The sequence below is a fragment of the Carettochelys insculpta genome, chromosome 3 (genome assembly GCF_033958435.1).
Source record: "Carettochelys insculpta isolate YL-2023 chromosome 3, ASM3395843v1, whole genome shotgun sequence".
In the NCBI taxonomy this organism is placed as follows: Eukaryota; Metazoa; Chordata; order Testudines; family Carettochelyidae; genus Carettochelys; species Carettochelys insculpta.
The window spans coordinates 162,239,236-162,258,197 of NC_134139.1; the positions used below are offsets into that span (position 1 = coordinate 162,239,236).

General features: G+C 42.5%; 1 protein-coding gene across 15 annotated transcripts in view; it reads left to right on the top strand.

Annotated features, from left to right (window-relative positions):
- DST (dystonin) overlaps window positions 1-18,962 on the top strand; it is a 483,110-nt gene that overhangs the window by 428,016 nt on the left and 36,132 nt on the right. For all 15 annotated transcript variants that reach the window (XM_074991114.1, XM_074991115.1, XM_074991118.1 and 12 more), the window contains 8 exons: window positions 807-980; window positions 1,810-1,965; window positions 4,032-4,229; window positions 4,667-4,795; window positions 9,741-9,911; window positions 13,085-13,240; window positions 13,466-13,672; window positions 16,239-16,358. In XM_074991114.1, coding sequence (XP_074847215.1) covers window positions 807-980; window positions 1,810-1,965; window positions 4,032-4,229; window positions 4,667-4,795; window positions 9,741-9,911; window positions 13,085-13,240; window positions 13,466-13,672; window positions 16,239-16,358 — 1,311 coding nt within the window. The remainder of the gene's footprint in view (window positions 1-806; window positions 981-1,809; window positions 1,966-4,031; window positions 4,230-4,666; window positions 4,796-9,740; window positions 9,912-13,084; window positions 13,241-13,465; window positions 13,673-16,238; window positions 16,359-18,962) is intronic.

An 18,962-nucleotide genomic window follows, 5' to 3' on the forward strand; every position in this document is an offset into this window, starting at 1 on the left:
CCTCCATCAGGGAATTTGGGAGGGCAACTTCCTCCAAAGCCTCTGACTCCTGACATCATGGGTCATGTCTAAATAAACAAATTGAGATCACATCATTTCCACTAGACCCCACTGAGCCATGAAACAGAGTTCCAAGCCAACTGTGAATCCCACTGTATGGAAATATGACTCATTATGGTCATGACACCAGCATGCTGTTACACATGTTTTAAATAGGAAGCAGGGATGTGTACTGGTTAGCGTAGGAGTTGGGAGTCAAGAGTCCTTGGTTTTGCTCCTAACAGTTACCGATTCATTGTATGGCCTTAGCCACAGGGATTAATGTCTTTCTTCTTTTTTCATGCGGTGGCTTTTTGTATGACTCATAACCACATATCTTATAAAGATGGTGAAGAAATCAGCTTGTTGCCTCAGTTTGATTTTCTGTAGAGTAGGATCACTGACTGCTAAAACTGCTTTCAGATTTTTCAGTGAAAGATCCTGCATAAGTTCAGAGTAGTACGTTATCTCAGCCCTTGGAGCCAGAAATTACTATTGCCTTTGCCATAGACCAGATTCTATGATTATAAACACGTTTACATTCTATATCTTCCTAGGTACGTGATTACAAAAGAGAAGGAGGATATTTGGGTCACTTTAACTTTTTCTTTGTTTTTTTTTCTTTTCAGTTAGTTGCAATCTTTTTGGTTAAATGCATAATGTATATAAATATTAAATTAGGAGATACATTACAAGTATCTCACAATATTTTACTATGTACGGTATGATACCTGTGAGACAAATGACTTTGTTTGTATTTATGGCAGCAATTTAAGATGGAAGCTTATCAGCAGCAGATAGAAATGGAAAGGCTAAATCATCAAGCAGAACTGTTGTTCAGGAAGGTTACAGAAGAAAGTGAAAAGCACACGGTTCAAGAACCTCTCTCAGAGCTCAAACTGATGTGGGTCAATCTAGAGGAGAAAATTATTAACAGACAGGTAAATGAAGTTGGGATGGCGACTATCAGCTATGGTGCAGAGCTTCCAGTATTTTTTTTTCTTAATTTTTTTGTTTGTGTTTACAGAATTACAGACAATTACATGAGTTTGACACTTCACTGAGTTTTACTTCAAAATTTTCAAACACTTGGCAGCATATCACTTCCTCTGACAAGTGTCAGATCAAATCCTCTGTGTGTGTGTGTGTGTGTGTGTGTGTGTTTCATTTTGGTTTTCTGCGCTATTTTATTGTCAAACAGTTATAAATACACACAGAAGAACAGATACAAAAATCATACATGTAGCACCTCTTTTACAAACTTACGAACAGGTCACTTCAGTGTTCTTTGTAAAACACCATATTATCAGAATGAGACAGGCAAATTTAAAAATGCAATGCTTAGTATAGTTATTCATTTCTAAATTGAACCATTTCATTGACAAGCCCAAAGCTCATTTTAAAAGATCTTGGAGCAAATAGCATTTAAGTTAAAATCAAAAGCTAAATAATGAAAAATACAATTATTTCTGTGCTGAGAGAGCCCTCATTTGGGACCTTGTTTTATAATAGGATGTGGAATGGCCAAGAGTTTAGAGCTAGAATTTGAGGCTGCACAGTGGAACTGCAAACTCAGCTTTAATTGTAGAGCAGTTGCTTGACCAAGGATAATTTTGCTGCTCTCTGATTAGCACTCTCTCTGACTGTTGAACTCAGGCTCCTCATTTGGTGAAGCTGGAGTTGAGTGGCATTCTATGCAGTTTAAGCCAATTGGATTGTTAGCTTCATAAAACATTTTTATTGATGTTTTTAATTTTATTTTTACTATAGCACAAGCTGGAAGGTGCCTTGTTAGCTTTGGGGCAGTTCCAACATGCCCTGGATGAATTACTGACATGGCTGACGCACACAGAAGACCTCCTGAATGAACAGAAACCTGTGGGTGGGGACCCCAAGGCTATTGAAATTGAACTTGCTAAACATCATGTGTGTAACTATACTACGTTCACTGAGATATTTTTTATGTTTTTCTTTTAAACTATGTTTCTTGTGCTTGTTAAATAATTGTCTTAGAAGTTTTCAGGACACAAATTAAGACTAAGAGTGCAGATCTAGAAGCTGCTGCATGGATAATATTACGGTCTTTCCTCCAGCCTCCATTCACCCGCAGTATAAATGGCATGTGTTCAAGCACCGAGCCTGGCACTTCCTCCAGCTCCCCCTTCACTTGAGCCAACCAGCTCAGGAAGGGTTGAACCTGACGCTTCCCTGGTGGCTGTACGATTCCACACTGACCCTCGTTCAGGCCAGGCCTCATAAAGTATACTTGGACACACACTCAGCTGTGCCCCAGCTTCAGCTGAGAAAAAGGACATTTTTAGAGCATACAAAATTGTACCTTTTTTGGTTCAGGCTGTCATGTTCACTGCTGCTCTCGTGTGCCCATCACCTATAGTGGTAATCTATGTCTTGCCACCATGTCTCTACTTAACAATATTCATTAATGTTGGGTCACTTCTAGACCCCGGTCAGGAGTCCATTGCACTTGGCAAATATGAAAGATCCTTTACTTTCAAATGTATCTTTCTGGAGGAAGAATTCTCAGCTCTTTTGTGTGGCAAAATCCTGTTTTTGAAGGCATGCTCCCATAGGTGATGAAGATTTCCTATCAAGCTCTGATTGTTAGCTGTCACCTGTCCTTCCTACAGAATATCACAATCATACACTTTAAATTGTGCCTTGTAAATAACTTTGAAAAATACATGATATTTTAGTTTGAAGTCCTCTTCAAGGCCAGACAGAATGCATCAAAACTGACTGTACAGAGAGAACTGAGACATTTCTTTCATATTCACAAGCAGCTTCAGAATGGAAGTGTCTGCTCCCTATGTTTTTTGTCTTCTCAGTGAAGAGAGGTGTTTTATCACCTTAACAGCAGGGAGAAGTTGCTGATTATTCAATATACCTTGACTGCTGAAGGAGTTCAGCAAACAGTACACAACAGTCTTCCTGTTCTTAAACGGGAGTTCTCAGAGGGCTGCTTCCTGTTCTAGCATGGAAAAACATCCATCTCTTAGAGAACTTGGGAAAGAATAGCCTTTGTCCTGAGGGAATTGTATCAGGAAGGAAGGTTTAAGAGGCATCAGCTTCTGTAAATAACCTGTCATTTTTCCTTTTAGGGGATTGGTTTCCCTAGTATTTAAACAGGAATAAGAGTGATAGCATGAAACCCTCCCCATAGACAAAGACCACTCTTGGCTAAATGATTCTTCTTTCCATTGAGTTTGTGTAACTGCCCCTCCATGTATTTTATTTAACATTTTTTCAACTTTTGTTTTGTCTGTATTTTAAAACTTTTGGCACTGTCTAGGACCTCTGGATCTGAGAAATCTCAAACTTGCATTTTGAAGATTGGGCCCATTCTCTACTTTTTTACACATTCTCCCCATACTGACTTTCTAATTTTATTTCTTTTTTTTTTAATAATTTCCCTTGATTTAATTTTTTTTGCCTTCTGAAAATAGCACACCTTCCCAGAGTGCACTGCTAGGGGCATACATGATTTCAAAAGGGAGGCTGTTCCATATTCTATTTACTAGCCTGGAGTAGTTAATAGGAAGTTGTATGACCATTCCCCAACTCTCAGGACCTTTTTAACTGCCAGGCTAATTTGGTAGAATATGAAAGATGACACTGAGAGACAGAAAAAAGGCAGCTTGGCAAACTCAGTGCCGCAGCAATCTGAGTACTGGCTGTCCTGAATGGTGGCTACATATCAGAAGCAGTACCAAAAACATGTCCTAACTTTGCATTGTTATTTGGAGGAAAATAATATTTTATTTGGGTATTAAACTGAAATGTGTTGCTCAGCTCAAAGGCTTTGGTACTGCATCAAAGTGAGATTAATGTATATTGTCTTAATTAGGTTCTCAGCTAGTGTTGATTATGCATCTTATCTCTAAATCATAGCTGAAATGATTCTGTGATTGTGGAGATCTTAATTCAATTACTTATAAAAATGAACAGGTCTCTGTGTTGTGTTTTTCCTTTAGGTGCTACAAAATGATGTGTTAGCTCATCAGTCCACTGTAGAAACAGTTAAGAAAGCAGGAAATGACCTGATTGAATCAAGTGCTGTTGAAGAGGCAAGCAACCTACAGAGCAAGCTGGAACTTTTAAATCAGCGCTGGCAAAATGTGTTAAAAAAAACAGAAAAAAGGAAACAGCAGCTGGATAGTGCCTTGGTCCAGGTGAGCAAGAAACGAAAACGTAAAGGGATGCAAAAGTACCCAAGTTTGGGGAAATTTTGGACCCAGATGTGTTTTCCATAGTTGGGCACTATCCTCTTATCATGTTGACCCAGAGCTCTGAATTTTGGCCTGCATTTTTAAGACTTGGCAGACTGCCTGCACAGGAGTAGATTTCATTCTGTGTATGTGATTTGGATATTAGGATTGGTCTCAGAATTGTTTATGTAGTCTTTTCTTATAACCTAGGATACATTCAGTAATATGCCATCTTTTGGATGGTATGAAGCAACTTTAAGTACAACTTAAAAGATTTTTCTTGAGGAATTGTTTTTATTATTGTAAATCTCTGACTATGTTGCCAAGCTTCTTCTGCGTTTGAGCAGCTATTGCAATTCAAAACACTTAAATATGCTCTCAAGTGATATGGTGTAATTTAGGCCCAAGGTTTCCATGGTGAAGTTGAAGATATGCAGCAATGGCTGACAGACACTGAACGTCTGCTGTTGGCATCAAAACCTGTTGGAGGTTTACCAGAAACTGCCAGAGAACAGCTTAATGCTCATATGGTAAGTATCTTAATATCGCAAGGTTTTGCAAATAGTCTAGATTGCAGGGACTAACAAAACTTCACGGGCATTTATAGAGAACAGAAGACATGTTTTCTTTATCAAAATGATTGTACAGGATATTAAGAACTTATGCTAACAAAAACTAAATTATAATTTGCGTGGTTGCAAAAGAAATCATGTAGCAGATGCTCAAAGTTAATTAGTTCTCATTGTTGATCAACGTTATGACAGAAGTGAAAAAGGTTCTGTAGATTCTCATCTCAGCAATAACTGTGGAACTGTTTACAGATTTTGCAGTGAAATTTACATTTCTTCTTTCCTCCTTTCTCCTCAAATTTTTATTTTTAATTTCCAGAATAAATATACGTAAGCATGCGTATAAAGGGTGAAAATTAGCATCAGTTGAATTCTCTATGCACCACCTTGAAATAGTAGGCTCAATCTTGTATTCTTTATTCATACAAAACTCATTTAACTCAACCGCAGTTGGGACTGAATTGAGGAATTTGGGATGACACACAAAACCTATTTTATTTAGGAAGGGAAAGTTAGCCAGAATGCCTGAATTCTTCTCTTCCTCACTTTGGTGATGTCTAGACTGCAGTTTTGTTGACAGAACACGCATCCAGACTGTAGATCTCTCAGATCTCTCTTCAAGGATCTGCCGAGTTGGGAGAGTTCTGCCAACATTCCCATACATCTTGTTCCGTGTGGATGGGCCAAATGTCAGAAAAGCCTCTCCCAACAGAATGGTGTTGCACAATTTGTGTATTTTTTGCCAACAGTTCTCAGCAATCTAGACATAGCCTGTGTCAGAGGAGTCCTGTGAAATGATTTTTTCACACATAGAGAACTTAACGGAGTTGGTTGAAAGATGTCTTGATTTAATACGTCACTCGAAACGATGGCAGGTCTATTACTGCATCATCTGTGAAATACTAAGCCACTAGCGAGTTTTGCCAACAAAACCCCAGTTACGTCAACAGAACTCAACACTTTCACCATCAGCGTTCTTCCTCTCAGCCATGAAGTGTAATGTTGCTCTCGACAGATTCTGTTGACAAAAAAGCTGTGTGGATGCTCTGGGAGGGCCTTCTCTCAACAAACACAGCATCCAAAACAATGGGGAGCCCTCTTTGCTGTGCTTCTGGGTGCCTGTTTCGTTGAGAGAGTGGCGGGGCTGTCCGGCTGCTCTGTTGACAGACCCCGGCATTCTTCCAATCAGCTTTTGTGTGTGGCTGCACTCTGTCGACAGAAGGTTTGTCAGGAAATCTCTTCCTACGGTGACTTCTGGTGACAGAGCGCTGTAGTGTGACTGTAGCTTCAATGTTTAAACTTAACTTATGATCTTCTACCTCAATGGGGAGAGTGATACCTATTGATCTCTATATATCTTAAAATACTATGTGTCTGACCCAGTTTCCACTCTAAGTCCCTATGTTCATATTTTGTAAAAATTGTGAAACAATATAAAATGTCTTTTCCAAGGAGTGATTTTTTTTCTTTCAAAATTTGTTTGTGACCGAATGAGGTGGTAAAATATATGAGAATATTCCTTTTCCAGATGATTTTTAGATGTGCAGAAATTTGTTTTCCCTATTTTAGAACAGGTTGAAGGGGACTAGTGAGTAATGCAGAATACAGCACGGCATTCTGAAAAACAGAAATGCAAAGACCCAAGTGATTTGCTTTATAAACAGACTAGTTTCACTAGTGGCCTGATCCAAAGTCCCATGAAGTCAATAGTAGTGAATGGCAGAAATATGTTTTTTAATTTCAGAAGATTGTTAGCGCCAGGATTCACTGTTCATAATTAATGAGTAGTCTGAGACCCAAGGGCACCTGCACTGACCTAATCATCTATAACAAGTCCGAAAGTCTATCACACTGCAGATCTGTTAGTTAAAAAAATCTGTGAGCAGGTTTAACACAATAGACAGGAGCAGCTGTGAGCTTGATCCAGGTGTTCCTACTGCACGTTTAAAACAGCTTCCCTGTGTTTTTACCAGATCATTATATCTGTTATGGCTGCGGTGTAAATATGTGTGACACACTGGGATGTATTTGGAGGCGCATTTCCAGCAGATCTATTATTCCCATTTATTCAGCACTGGTGAGGCCACATCTGGAGTTTTGTGGCCAGTTCTGGACCCTCCCAGTATAGAAAGGATGTGGGTGCATTGGAGATGATCCAGTGGAAGGCAACCAAAATGATTAGGGTGCTGGAGCACATGACCTTTGACGAGAGGCTGAAGAATTTTGCCTAATTTAATTTTTGGAAGAGAAGAGTGAGAATTGATTTTATAGCAGCGTTTGACTTCCTCAAGGGGGGCTCTAAAGGGGATGGAGAGAGGCTGTTTTCAGTAGTGATGGATTTCAGAACAAGGAGCAATGGTCTCAAGTTACAGTGCAGGAGGTCTAGGTTGGATATTAGGAAAAAATTATTTCACTAGGTGGGTGGTGAAGCACTGGAATGCCTTACCTAGAGAGGTGGTGGAATCTCCATCCCTACAGATTTTTAAGTTCCTGCTTGGCAAAGTCATGGCTGGGATGATTTAGTTGGGGTTGATCCTGCTTTAGTCAGGGGGCTGGAGTCAATGACCACCTGAGGTCTCTTCCAGCCCTAGGATTCTATGATTCTATATACATACACCATAAACAGAATAGGAATAGAATTCTTCACATGTATATAGAATTTCACTCGAGGATTTCAAATTGCAGTTGAACCTCACAGCACCCAGGTGAGATTTGTAGTACGATCTCCATTTGTGTGGACCAAGAAACAGGGCTGCTGTTGTTATTGTTATTGATCACAACTTTCAATCTCCAAAACTGCCGTTGTGTTCTGCAAATAATGGCAGTTTGTGAAAGTGATCATGTGGAGCACCTGTGTTTCATTGTTACCAGCAAACATATTTTTAAGGGCAGAGTCTATTTTTAGGGATGTGTATAAAATAAATCAGTTCCAGCTGGGATGGGGGTGTTTAAAACTTGGGATGGTTCCCTGTCACGGTTGCTCAGCAACTGTGAAGCTTACAAATAAGTTCCTTGTCTGGGCTTTTTGTGGGTCCCAGCAGGAAGAAGGCTGCCCTAGTACAGTTAATTCAAGCAGCCCACCGATCCCCTCCCTTCTCCAGCATATACAATTTGGGCCAGTCTTTTAGGTTTAGCTTCCACAAGCTACATCCCAAGCAATTTAGGTGGATGCAGCCCCTGTGCAGGGTGTCCTGGCCACAAAAGCATCCTTGCTGCTGCTGCCACTCGTGGCCCAGGCTTCTTTCCCATTCATCTATCTTAGGAACAGAGAGAGGTCGCCCAGGAGCAAACAGTTCTTCCTGAGAGGAAGGGAAAAGATGAAGGAGCATGTGTGGTCAGTACACTTTCCATAGGTGAGGGTATTGAAAACTCACAGGCAGGGAAAGAGTCACAGATCAGGGCCTGCTGTACTTCCTCCTCCTTCTCCCTCATCAGTGATAATGTAGCAGCCATTCCTCCCTCTCCTACTGAGGAACAGCTATTAGCTCCTGGTCTCCCTCCTTGAGACCAGCTCCCTACTGCCGGAAGAGAGGGGCAGGAAGCCCAGAGCTGCCAGAGGATCATCTGCCCATCCTCCTTCCCCACTTCTTGTCCTGGAGAACTTTGGGAGGGAGAATCTGGTCTGATGCGTGGGCTATAGTAATGTGTGAGACACATGAGGGGCCTATTATTTCCATTGTGATAGTGGCTTATGCTACTTACTTACACTGATTTGGCATTCAGTGGATGTTCATAGTACTATGTCTAGTGGGTGAAGGGAGAAGAAGAGGGTAGCAGATGAAGCAACACTCCCAAACTGTCTCACTCCTTTTGGATTGTTTGCATGTTCTTTAAACCATCAAAGACCTAGCAAACCTTCATCATCATCATCATCAATAACCGTCAGCTCAGCGCCCATTGGTGTCTGATGCCTCTCTCACTATTTCCTTCCATCCTTCTCTATTCAGTACAGCGTGGCTTAGTTTCTGTAGACTAGCTCTGCACCAATCTACAATATCATCTATCCATTCTCTCTGGGGTCTGCCTCTCCTATTCGAACCATCCATTATGCCAAATACCAGGGTCTTGATTTTTCGTTCGTCGTTCATTCTGCAAATATGTGAAAATAGTTGTAGCTTCTGTTTTATAACCTTCTGCAGCAGGTTCTCTTTCAGCTGTATTTTCCTGTATAATTCCTCATTGGTCACCTTCTGCATCCATCCTATTCTCAGAATCTTTCTTAAACAACTCCTTTTGAACGCCAATATTCTTGTCCAACGCATCTCTGCCGGTCCAAGTCTATCACATCGATATCTCTCCATTTCTTTCCGAAGCAGCTCTAGTTTTCCAGTTGCCCACAGTGTTCGGACGTTCTGTGTTCCAATGGATAGCATATGTGTTAGGTGTAATATTCTTTCCGTAGCCAACTTATTGACCCAACCCCAATTGCTCGATTGGTATCGCACACCTTGTTTATCCAGGCAACGTCCGAGCCAGCATCTTTCAACATTTGGTTGTACTGGCATCAGATTTCATTCGTATTGTTGTTTGATGGTCAGCGCATTGACACGCATCTGACCAACCCTCCTCCTTCATACAGGCTTGGGACTGGCATGGAGCTCTCAGTGGCTTCATGGTGGAGTTCTAGCAAACCTTGCCCATTGAATTAACTGCTTGTTGTATGTCAACCAAACTTAGGGCCTGAGTTAGGCAAAAGCCTAAAATACTATTTGATGCATCATACAAATTGTAATTTCCTGAAGAATTTGTCTCTTTTTTTCCTCATTACACTTTTTATACATTACGTATGTATTTTATACATTATGTACTTTTTATACAATATGTAATTGGCTTTAGATGCTAACTTTTTGAAAGGTATTGAGCTACCTGACTCATTTTTATATTTCTTGTTATTTTCTGAATATAGGAACTCTGTGCTGCCTTTGAAGCCAAAGAAGAGACGTACAATTGCCTCATGCAAAAAGGCCAGCAGATGCTTGCAAGGTGCCCGGGATCTGCTGAAACAAATGTTGAGCAAGATATAAACAATTTAAAAGTAAAATGGGACTCTGTACAAACCAAACTCAGTGAAAGAAAGGTATGTCACTTAGAATAAGGATAAGTATTTTAAAAACATGTACCTCAAATTTCAATTATTTCATATGTAGAATATCAGTACATACATGCCTGCTGGGACTTCGAATTTGTCATTGTGTGATTTCACTAGTGCTTGCATCAGGTGTCATGGAATGAAGTAAATTATTTGTGGGGTGATAATCTATTGTATAAGAATGCATAGAAGTGTACCGATACATTTCATTTTGCAGAGTTTGTATTAGAAGTCATAGACGTAAGAGAAGGAAAGAAATGATTAGTTCATTTTGTTAATTTCCCTGTCAGTGCACCATTGTTGCATTACAATAAACCCTTGATTTAACAGAGCGCGATATAACGCACCTCAGAAATAATGGATGCTGTCTGCCAGCCCCGCCACTTTCCCCTAAATAAATGCCAGAGACTTACCAGAGCTGCTGCTGGGGCTGGACGAGCTGCCAGAGTGGCTGGGGCTGCCAGAGATGCAGGGGCCACTGCACTGGCTGGGGTCACCAGGACCAGAGGAGATGGAGGGGAGAAGGCTATGGCGGGGCCCAGGAGCTCTCCTTCCCCAGCCCCGTGTGCATGGAGCATGTTGGCATCTGGCCGCTGCTGCCTGCAATGGTGCTGAGCAGCAGCCATGGTGTTGGAGGATGCTGCCTCCTGGCAGGCTGGGGGTATCCATGCTGTAGCTTTGTGCAGGCGGCTCAGAGCTGGGGGCTGGAGGAGCCACAGTGCTGAGAGCTGCAGGCAGTGGAAGGAGCCAGGAAGGCATTCAGCTCCTCTCCTGGTAATTGGGAGAGGGAGATGGAGGTGTGAGGGTAAGAATGGGGCAAGGGCGTGGAGAGGGGGGGAAGGGGGGCAGAAGACAGGAGTGAGTGAAGGCCTGGGAATATCAGTGGATCATCATACAGTATAACCATTCAGATATAACAGACTTTTGGCATTAAACCCCTTCCCCACTATTGGTCCATTAAATCGAGGGTTTGCTGTAATTTTACTGGAGTTACAAGTTTTAGTTTTAAAAGTTTGCAGCAATTTGGCTTCTGTCCATTGCTTTTGGGTACCATTTCTAACTTCGCTACTCATTAGAATGATTTTATTAATACTAAATGTAAGTTTTCTTTTCCTAGTTGCATTTAGTTTTCATTTTATGAGAACCATCGCTGAGTTGTTTTATCTCAAACTAAATGATAGTCATTGTTACAAACAAAGGTACCGGCACGCAAAGGATTAGCAGACATAATTACAAAGAAAAAAAAGAATTAAAACAAAATCAGCTTTACTTTATAACAAAAATATTTCTTAACATGACTGTATAATGCAAAAATATTAGAGCAATGAGGCAGCCTTCTGAGGGCAGGTTATAGGGCTGAATGGAATTCTTAGCCAGACCCACAGTCTGTTTAGCTGATCATCTGCTTTTTAAATAAACTCATCCCTCATTTAAAGAGTACTTTACTTATGAGTCGTCACTAAAATGAGGGACATAAATATCTACCTATGTTGACCAAATGAGTGTATTTCCCCCACTTATATGAGCCAACCATGGGGTCTTTGGCTGGGGGGAGCAGGGGGACCTGCAGCCCTGCTGCTGGAGCCTTTTCCCTCCCTTCCCTCAGACGTGCAGCTGTCTGACAGCCCTGTGGCTGGGGGAAAAGAGGGAGAAGGCTCTCAGCTTGGTTCCTTCCCCTGCACTGGTGGGAATGTGAAACTGACCAGCCATGAGCTGATCAGTTTCCAGGTCCCACAAGCCATGGGGAGATTGGAACCAGCCTGCCCCTGGCTCCCAGCTCCTGCCACTCTTGGAGCCAGGAAACTGACCAGCCCTTGTGGTTCCTGGCTCCCCTCATTTTGCAGGAAAATTTGAGTTGTGCAGGGGTTGCAGGACCAACCCCTGAGTAACTCAAGGGTTTACTATATTAGTGCCCCCCCGCCTGCCCTGCATACCTCACCATCAGCCAGGTTTTAACGCCCGCACCCAGGGTCCCAAACTGACCCCAGCCTTAACCCCCTGCCCAGCAGCCCCAAACCACCCCCAGCCTTGCACCCCTCAGCAGCCCCGAACCACCCCAGCCTTAGAGCCCCTCAGCCTTAGGCTCCCCCTGCAGCCCCACACTGCCCCCAAGCTCACACCCCCCAGCAGTTCCAAACCACCACCCAGCCTTGGACTCTCCCTGCAGCCCCAAACTTCCCCCCAATCTTAGACCACCCCCAGCCCACTCATCCCTAAATGGCCTCAGCCTTACATATTCCTCCTCCTGCAGCCTCTTCACCAGGGCTGCTAAGCTGGGTGGCTCCCCCAGCCTACCTGCTCCTAGCAGGTAACAGTCATTAAAACCAATTAACTCAAGTGTTAAGGTTTCAGCACCTAGGCATAAGGTAATTGCTATCCCTAGTGATAGAGCTGTCATCTCCTGAGGCAGCAGTGTTAAGAAACAGCAAATGGCTTCTTTAACAGCCACATGCATCTGGGAACTGCCCAGCTGGTGGCCTTTAACAAATCTAATGGGACCAATGTTTGGGAATCCCTGCTCTAAATACATAGACTGCATCCTATTTCTGGAGACAAACTATTCAAATACATCAGGAAAGTACCTAAACTCAACTAGTTTATGTCAAGCTACGAGCACTTGGAACGAATTGGAGACTTTTATATGTATGTGAATGAGAATTTAGTGTCGCTCTTATGAGTTTTCGCCTGTGAATAGAAATTTGGGAATCAATTGTGCTCATATAGCGAGGGATGAGTATAGCTCATAAATGTTAAAATGGTAAAAATAGCAACATGGCCTGATTCAAGCAGTCAAATCAAAATCTTGAACATTACCTTTGTTTCTTGAGTTGTGTCTTGAAACTTGAAAACTGTGTTGTCCTGTTATGTTAACTGTTCAACACCAGGAGTGGTGATGTTCTGGTATATAAAAACACACCTGTGGAATTGGATGTTGTGTTGTCTTCTGAGTCACCAGAGTTTTGTGCCTGTTTTTCCATCGTAACTTCTTTTATATCCTTTATCTGTATGATGCCATTTTGAAATATGGAGCATGCCAAAACTCTGGTGGTAAAATATTACAAAAATAAGGACTCTTTCAAGATATATTTTATTCAAATAATTTATTCAACAGAGCACCAATTGAACATCATCAGTTACTAAATATTTATGTGTTTTTACAGACTAAACTGGAAGAAGCCCTCAATTTGGCTATGGAGTTCCATAACTCACTTCAAGACTTCATCAACTGGCTTACCCAGGCAGAGCAGACTTTGAATGTGGCTTCGAAGCCAAGTCTTATCTTAGACACTGTCTTGTTTCAAATTGATGAACATAAGGTATGTAAAGAAACAGATGTGTTGTGTTCTCCTTCAGCTCTTTGGAGGTACTGTATTGATGTCCAAAGCAACTGTGTAATGTTGTCACTCAGAATGTTTCTTATGTATTTTAAGATTGTGTTTTAGAATCTTTCACGCCAGAAAGTCCATAACCACATCATTTTTTTCTGTTTGCTACATGAGTGACAGTGTAGCATTCAAGTGTGTTTTTCTTTCTTCTGCTAGGTCTTTGCTACGGAGGTGAATGCTCACCGAGACCAGATCATTGAACTGGATAAAACTGGAACCCACCTGAAATATTTCAGCCAGAAACAGGATGTTGTCCTTATTAAGAATTTGCTGATTAGCGTACAGAGTAGATGGGAAAAAGTTGTCCAACGCTTAGTAGAAAGAGGGAGAGCTTTGGATGATGCAAGGAAAAGAACAAAACAGGTAATTTGGCAGCTGCTGTACAGGTCTTTGGACTTAGCTCTAACTAAATCCAGGTGCGTGACATATATGGTGCTTGAAAGCTTTGTTAAGGAAGCCTGGGGTTAATGTATCAGAATCTATTAGCCAGAGCTAGTGGAGTAATTTCTGTGATTTAATCACAGAGCAGTTGGTTTGGATGGTAAAAGCTACACTTTCAACCCAAGCAACAACGTCTGTCAGCAATGTAATATTAAATAATTAGGGTAGAGAGTTGCAGTATGTCTTCCAGATGTATAGTAATGCCTTCTGCCTTCCAGAAGAAATTACATAATCAGATTTTTACTGGAAAGCATGTGATGGACTCGTTTCAGTGTTTGAGTGAGGTATTATCTGCTCTTTCCTTTTTAGTGGCATGTTTTATCCTAATGATATTTATTCCCACCTACCCCCCTTCATTATGTTGGCTGCTATACCGTTGGCTGCTATACCAGGCTACGTCTACACGTGAAGCCTACATCGAAGTAGCCTATTTCGATGTGGCGACATCGAAATAGGCTGTTTCGATGAATAACGTCTACACGTCCTCCAGGGCTGGCAACGTCGATGTTCAACATCGACGTTGCGCAGCACCACATCGACATAGGCGCAGTGAGGGAACGTCTACACACCACAGTAGCACACATCGAAATAAGGGTGCCAGGCACAGCTGCAGACAGGGTCACACGGCGGACTCAACAGCCAGCTGCTCCCTTAAAGGGCCCCTCCCAGACACACTTGCACTAAACACCACAAGATCCACAGAGCCGACAACGAGTTGCAGACCCTGTGCATGCAGCATGAATCCCCCGCTGCAGCAGCAGCAGCCAGAAGCCCTGGGCTAAGGGCTGCTGCACACGGTGACCATAGAGCCCCACACAGGCTGGAGAGACAGCGTCTCTCAACCCCCCAGCTGATGGCTGCCATGGAGGACCCCACAATTTCGACATTGCGGGACGCGGATCGTCTACACGGTCCCTACTTCGACGTTGAACGTCGAAGTAGGGCGCTATTCCGATCCCCTCATGAGGTTAGCGACTTCGACGTCTTGCCGCCTAACTTCGAAGTTAGTGCCGCTACTTCGAAGAAGCATGCACGTGTAGACACAGCTCCAGTGTCCTCTGTCTGGCAAGGGCACTCTGCTGATTTACTGTGAGGGAGAATTTAAGACGCAGAGTGCTCATGCAGTTCACCTGCCCAGGAACTGGTCATTTAATCTCTAATTCATATGTTCATCAGCAAGAGCCATATATGACAGCTGAGGAAGTGGAGCTTAGTGTGTTTGAAATTCAACAGGGAAGTGTTTGTTTATTTTATTAAAGTGGAATTGTGTCCATGTTCACAAGCCAAAATACATTTCCTGTGTTAATTGTTGCTGACACATAACTGGGATGGCAAGAACTGTTAGATGTGATGAATTCTGCATTCATATCCTGAAATACAGTTTGTTTTCAAATAATATCGTTCTGTTTCTCACTCACACACACAAATCTGCAAGGTGATGTATGGAGAGAGAGAGAGAGAGAACACTTTGCAGAGCTGGTCACAGTGACTTTCAGACCATCAGAAAACAGAAACAGTGTATGGAAATGGATTGTAATGTAGCTGAGGTCTGACATTGAGCCTGACTGCCCACTCTGACCAATACAAGCCCAAATGAATGGAGAGGGATTCAGAGGCATTGCTCCATGCTGCCACTCCTTGGCCAGCTGGATGGAGAGACAGGCAGATGTCAGGGAAAGGAAACAACAAGGATTTTCCATACAATTGAGAAGACTTTGTATAGGCAGCTCAGCAGAAGGGTTTTTTTAATAGGAGCCTAAAAGAGTGGAGCAAAAAGACAAGAGCAGTATATTCCCTTTCTCAAGACATACCTCTTAAGGGTTCTTGAAGCCAAACAGCGTGAGTCTATTCCTTCTTCATTGCCTCCTTTCCTTGAAGGTTGTTCTTATTAAGGTGCAAAAGAGAAGAAGTATTGAGAGTTTGATGCTCTCCCTCAAGGATTATTGCTAGCAGAGTGAGAGTAATCCACAAATAAACTTTCATTATCGGGTTGTCTGTGGGTGGGTTCCCCAAAATGATTACTGCTATTGACCTCAGGGCTGGTCCTTAGGTTCAGTAAATAAGCAACCCTTACTGGCTTCTCTCAGCCCTTACTAAGAGAAATGCTGTCAGAATTGTTACCTATTAAAACTGAATATAAACTGAGACTTTTAGTGCCCTACCCTATGTAATTGCAGAGCCATACCACACGAACAGATGTCTCATGGAGCTCCTTGGCAATCATGGGGAGCTTGCATGCTGTGATAGCCCTTAAAGGTCACTGATTGTGTGAAAAAGGTGAAGCTAGCTCAAGTGAGAGTGGATGATCCCTGTTTGGGGGCCATGAAGAGAATAAGGCTCCTTGGACTTGCCTCATGCTTGCACTTCTCTCTAGCCGTTAGTCACACTCTGGCCCTGAGCAGGCGTGTCAGGTTTTAATCCTTTCTGAATATTTTATGCATTTACATGTGTATACATTTGTGTGAATATGAGCCATGCTTTTCCACAGTTTCATGAAGCCTGGAACAAACTTATGACATGGCTGGAAGAATCAGAAAAGTTATTGGATTCAGAACTTGAAATTGCAAATGATCCAGATAAAATAAAGATGCAGCTTACACAGCATAAGGTAAGTCATGATGAAATACAGGATGTCCAAGTCCAATGGCAGGAAGGACTATCAGCCTGTACTATTTAATCAGCAGAGAGCAAAAGATTTATGGCTTCAGGATGCTGAAATGTTTGCAAGCATCAAATTAAAATGCTGGCTGATTTCCAAATGGTAAAATCAGTGGGAATGGGAAGAAGGGCTCTTCACAGTCCCTGTTCATCTGTGAGGAAGAAGTTAACTGTGAAGAGAAAAGACAAAATAATAGGGAACCATGGAAATTATCAACAGAGAGGCAGAGGAAAATATCCAAAGAGATTATATTATAGGCTTCTTTGGTCTTTAAAATCACAAAGGCTCCATTACAGTTGAGATCAAATAGTTTTGATTTGTATTGTGTTGTGGTGACTTAAAATCTGCTTTTTACTTCTTAGGATTTCCTCAAAAGTAGAAAATAGTCTTGTATTTTAACTGGCAAATTCTTTATGTGTCAAGTGGAAAGATTAGTTAAATCATTTTAAAAAGCATCAGATAGAGTGGAACTGTCAGCAGCAAGGATGAAACATGTAAGAAGAGGAAAGAGCTCTCCCTCTGCTTAGGAACCACAGCTCTGAAATACCTTCCAGCAAACCCAACTGCATTCAGATCTGCATGTAAATCTCACCTGATTGATTTGGCTTTTCCATAACTATTATCAATAAGGTGAAAGGGGAATTACAGTCATATCAAAAGACACATTTTCTCTCCATCTCGTCCCCACCAGGAAATCTTTACTTTGATTTAATTTTTTAAACAGCTCAGGTAGAATGGTGATGGACATTGGATGGATGGATGGTAGAAACACCTTAACATCAAGTTGCTTGGGAAAGTTTTGGTGGAAGTATTTTCTCAGACATAGAAATGTTTGTGAGTGTAGGACAGTTAGTTTTTCTGCAGAGTTGATATAAATTTATCCTGCTTTTTTCCACTATTTCCATGGCGTTTCCCAGCCTCTACTATTGCTTAGTCACGTGTGATATTCTTTGGAGATTGCACCTCTTCATTTCCGCCCTTAATCCAGCTCCTTATGATGATTGCTTTATATCCCCTTAAAGTCCTTGCACTATACTAATGTGTGTGTTCTCCCCTATGGCCTCCAATTCATTTTTGTTTCCTCTCTTATTTTCCATGATGACATAAACTTTGCGTATGACGTGGAGAATATTGTCCTTTACTTTAAGAAGATTGGCAGCTTGTCAAGCAAAACTGGCTTTGCCTTTATTTGTTAAAAATCTTCACCTAGACTTTTGCTAACATACTTGCTAGTTCTGCACTTCTAGTATGCTCTGGGGTTTGCTATAGTTGCCAAAAACTAGTCATATAGAATAAAAGCAAAATGCAGACATGTCTTAAGATCACCCTGTTTGCCTGTACTGCCCACATCATCCCCCTGTGAATCCCTGCACTGCTGTCTTTCTCCACCTCAGCAGTTTCAGGCTTCTTTTGCTGGCCTTCTAGGCCCAATGACAGAGTCCTCCTGCTTCTCCATTGACGTCTTTTATATACTCCTGAGGGAATTCTGCACCAACATTTTTAAAATTCTGTGCATGGTATTTTAAAATTCTGCAAATGTTGTTTGTCAGATAAATGTGGAGGCTCCAGCATGGCAGTGGAGAGCGCAGGCCACTGGCTGCATGGAGGTGGGAGATCACTGTTGAGTTCTACCTGAGAGAGAGTCAACAGTGAGTTTGCACCCAACCCTGACATAGCACAAGGACTGGGCCTGACCCAGCAATCCCCCAGGGTTCTGCCCCTCCATGTCAGAATAAACAGGTATGGTTAGGCACACAAGGGCAGGGTACAAGTGCCAAAGGGCTTACTTAGTGTGAGAGGACCCAGGTGTGGGCTGAGAAGGCTCTGTGTTGGGAAATAAGATACAGGCATCTCAGTGAGGGCTCTGAATATGGCAGGGATCTGGATGCATAGAGATTTGTTGGGAAGTTCTGGATTTAATGCTAATGGGATTCTGCAAGGGGTGCAGGTGAAGGTGGTTGGAGCTCGGGATGGGGTCGTGGTGTGCAGAACTCTGTAGAAGGGTGCAGGTGCTGGGAGAGTGTGGCTCAGTGGAGTGGGGATCCAGGTGCATCTGGGTGAGGCTCGGGAGGGTGGGGATCTGGGTGCAGGTAGCTTGTTGGAGTGAGACTCGTTGAGGAGTGAGGCTCTGGGTACAAGGGGAGAAGGCTAACTGGGGGGGGTCTGAGTATGAAGGGATTTGCGCACAATGATCCCTCCTCCTACAGCTGAGGAGCAATGGTCACAGGAAGCACTTGAGTGGGCAGAGTTTGCAGAGCTTCCTATATCCAAGAGAGAAATTTGAGAGTAAGTCTAACACGGCTCTAGATGCCATGCAGAGGAAGTCCCATCATCTCTAGCCCACCCCGGACTAGCAGCTGGGCCTGGCCAGGGTAGGAGCTGTCAGACAGGTCTTTCCCACTCTTGTCCCATGACCTGTAATTTACCTCTCTGCCAGCTGTGCTGGGTGTCCAAACATACTGCTGGGGAGGGTTGCTTGCCCACGCTTGTAGCTTTCCTTTACTCCCCTGTTTTCAGCGTGCTTAGTCATCAAATGAAAACAAAAGATCAAAC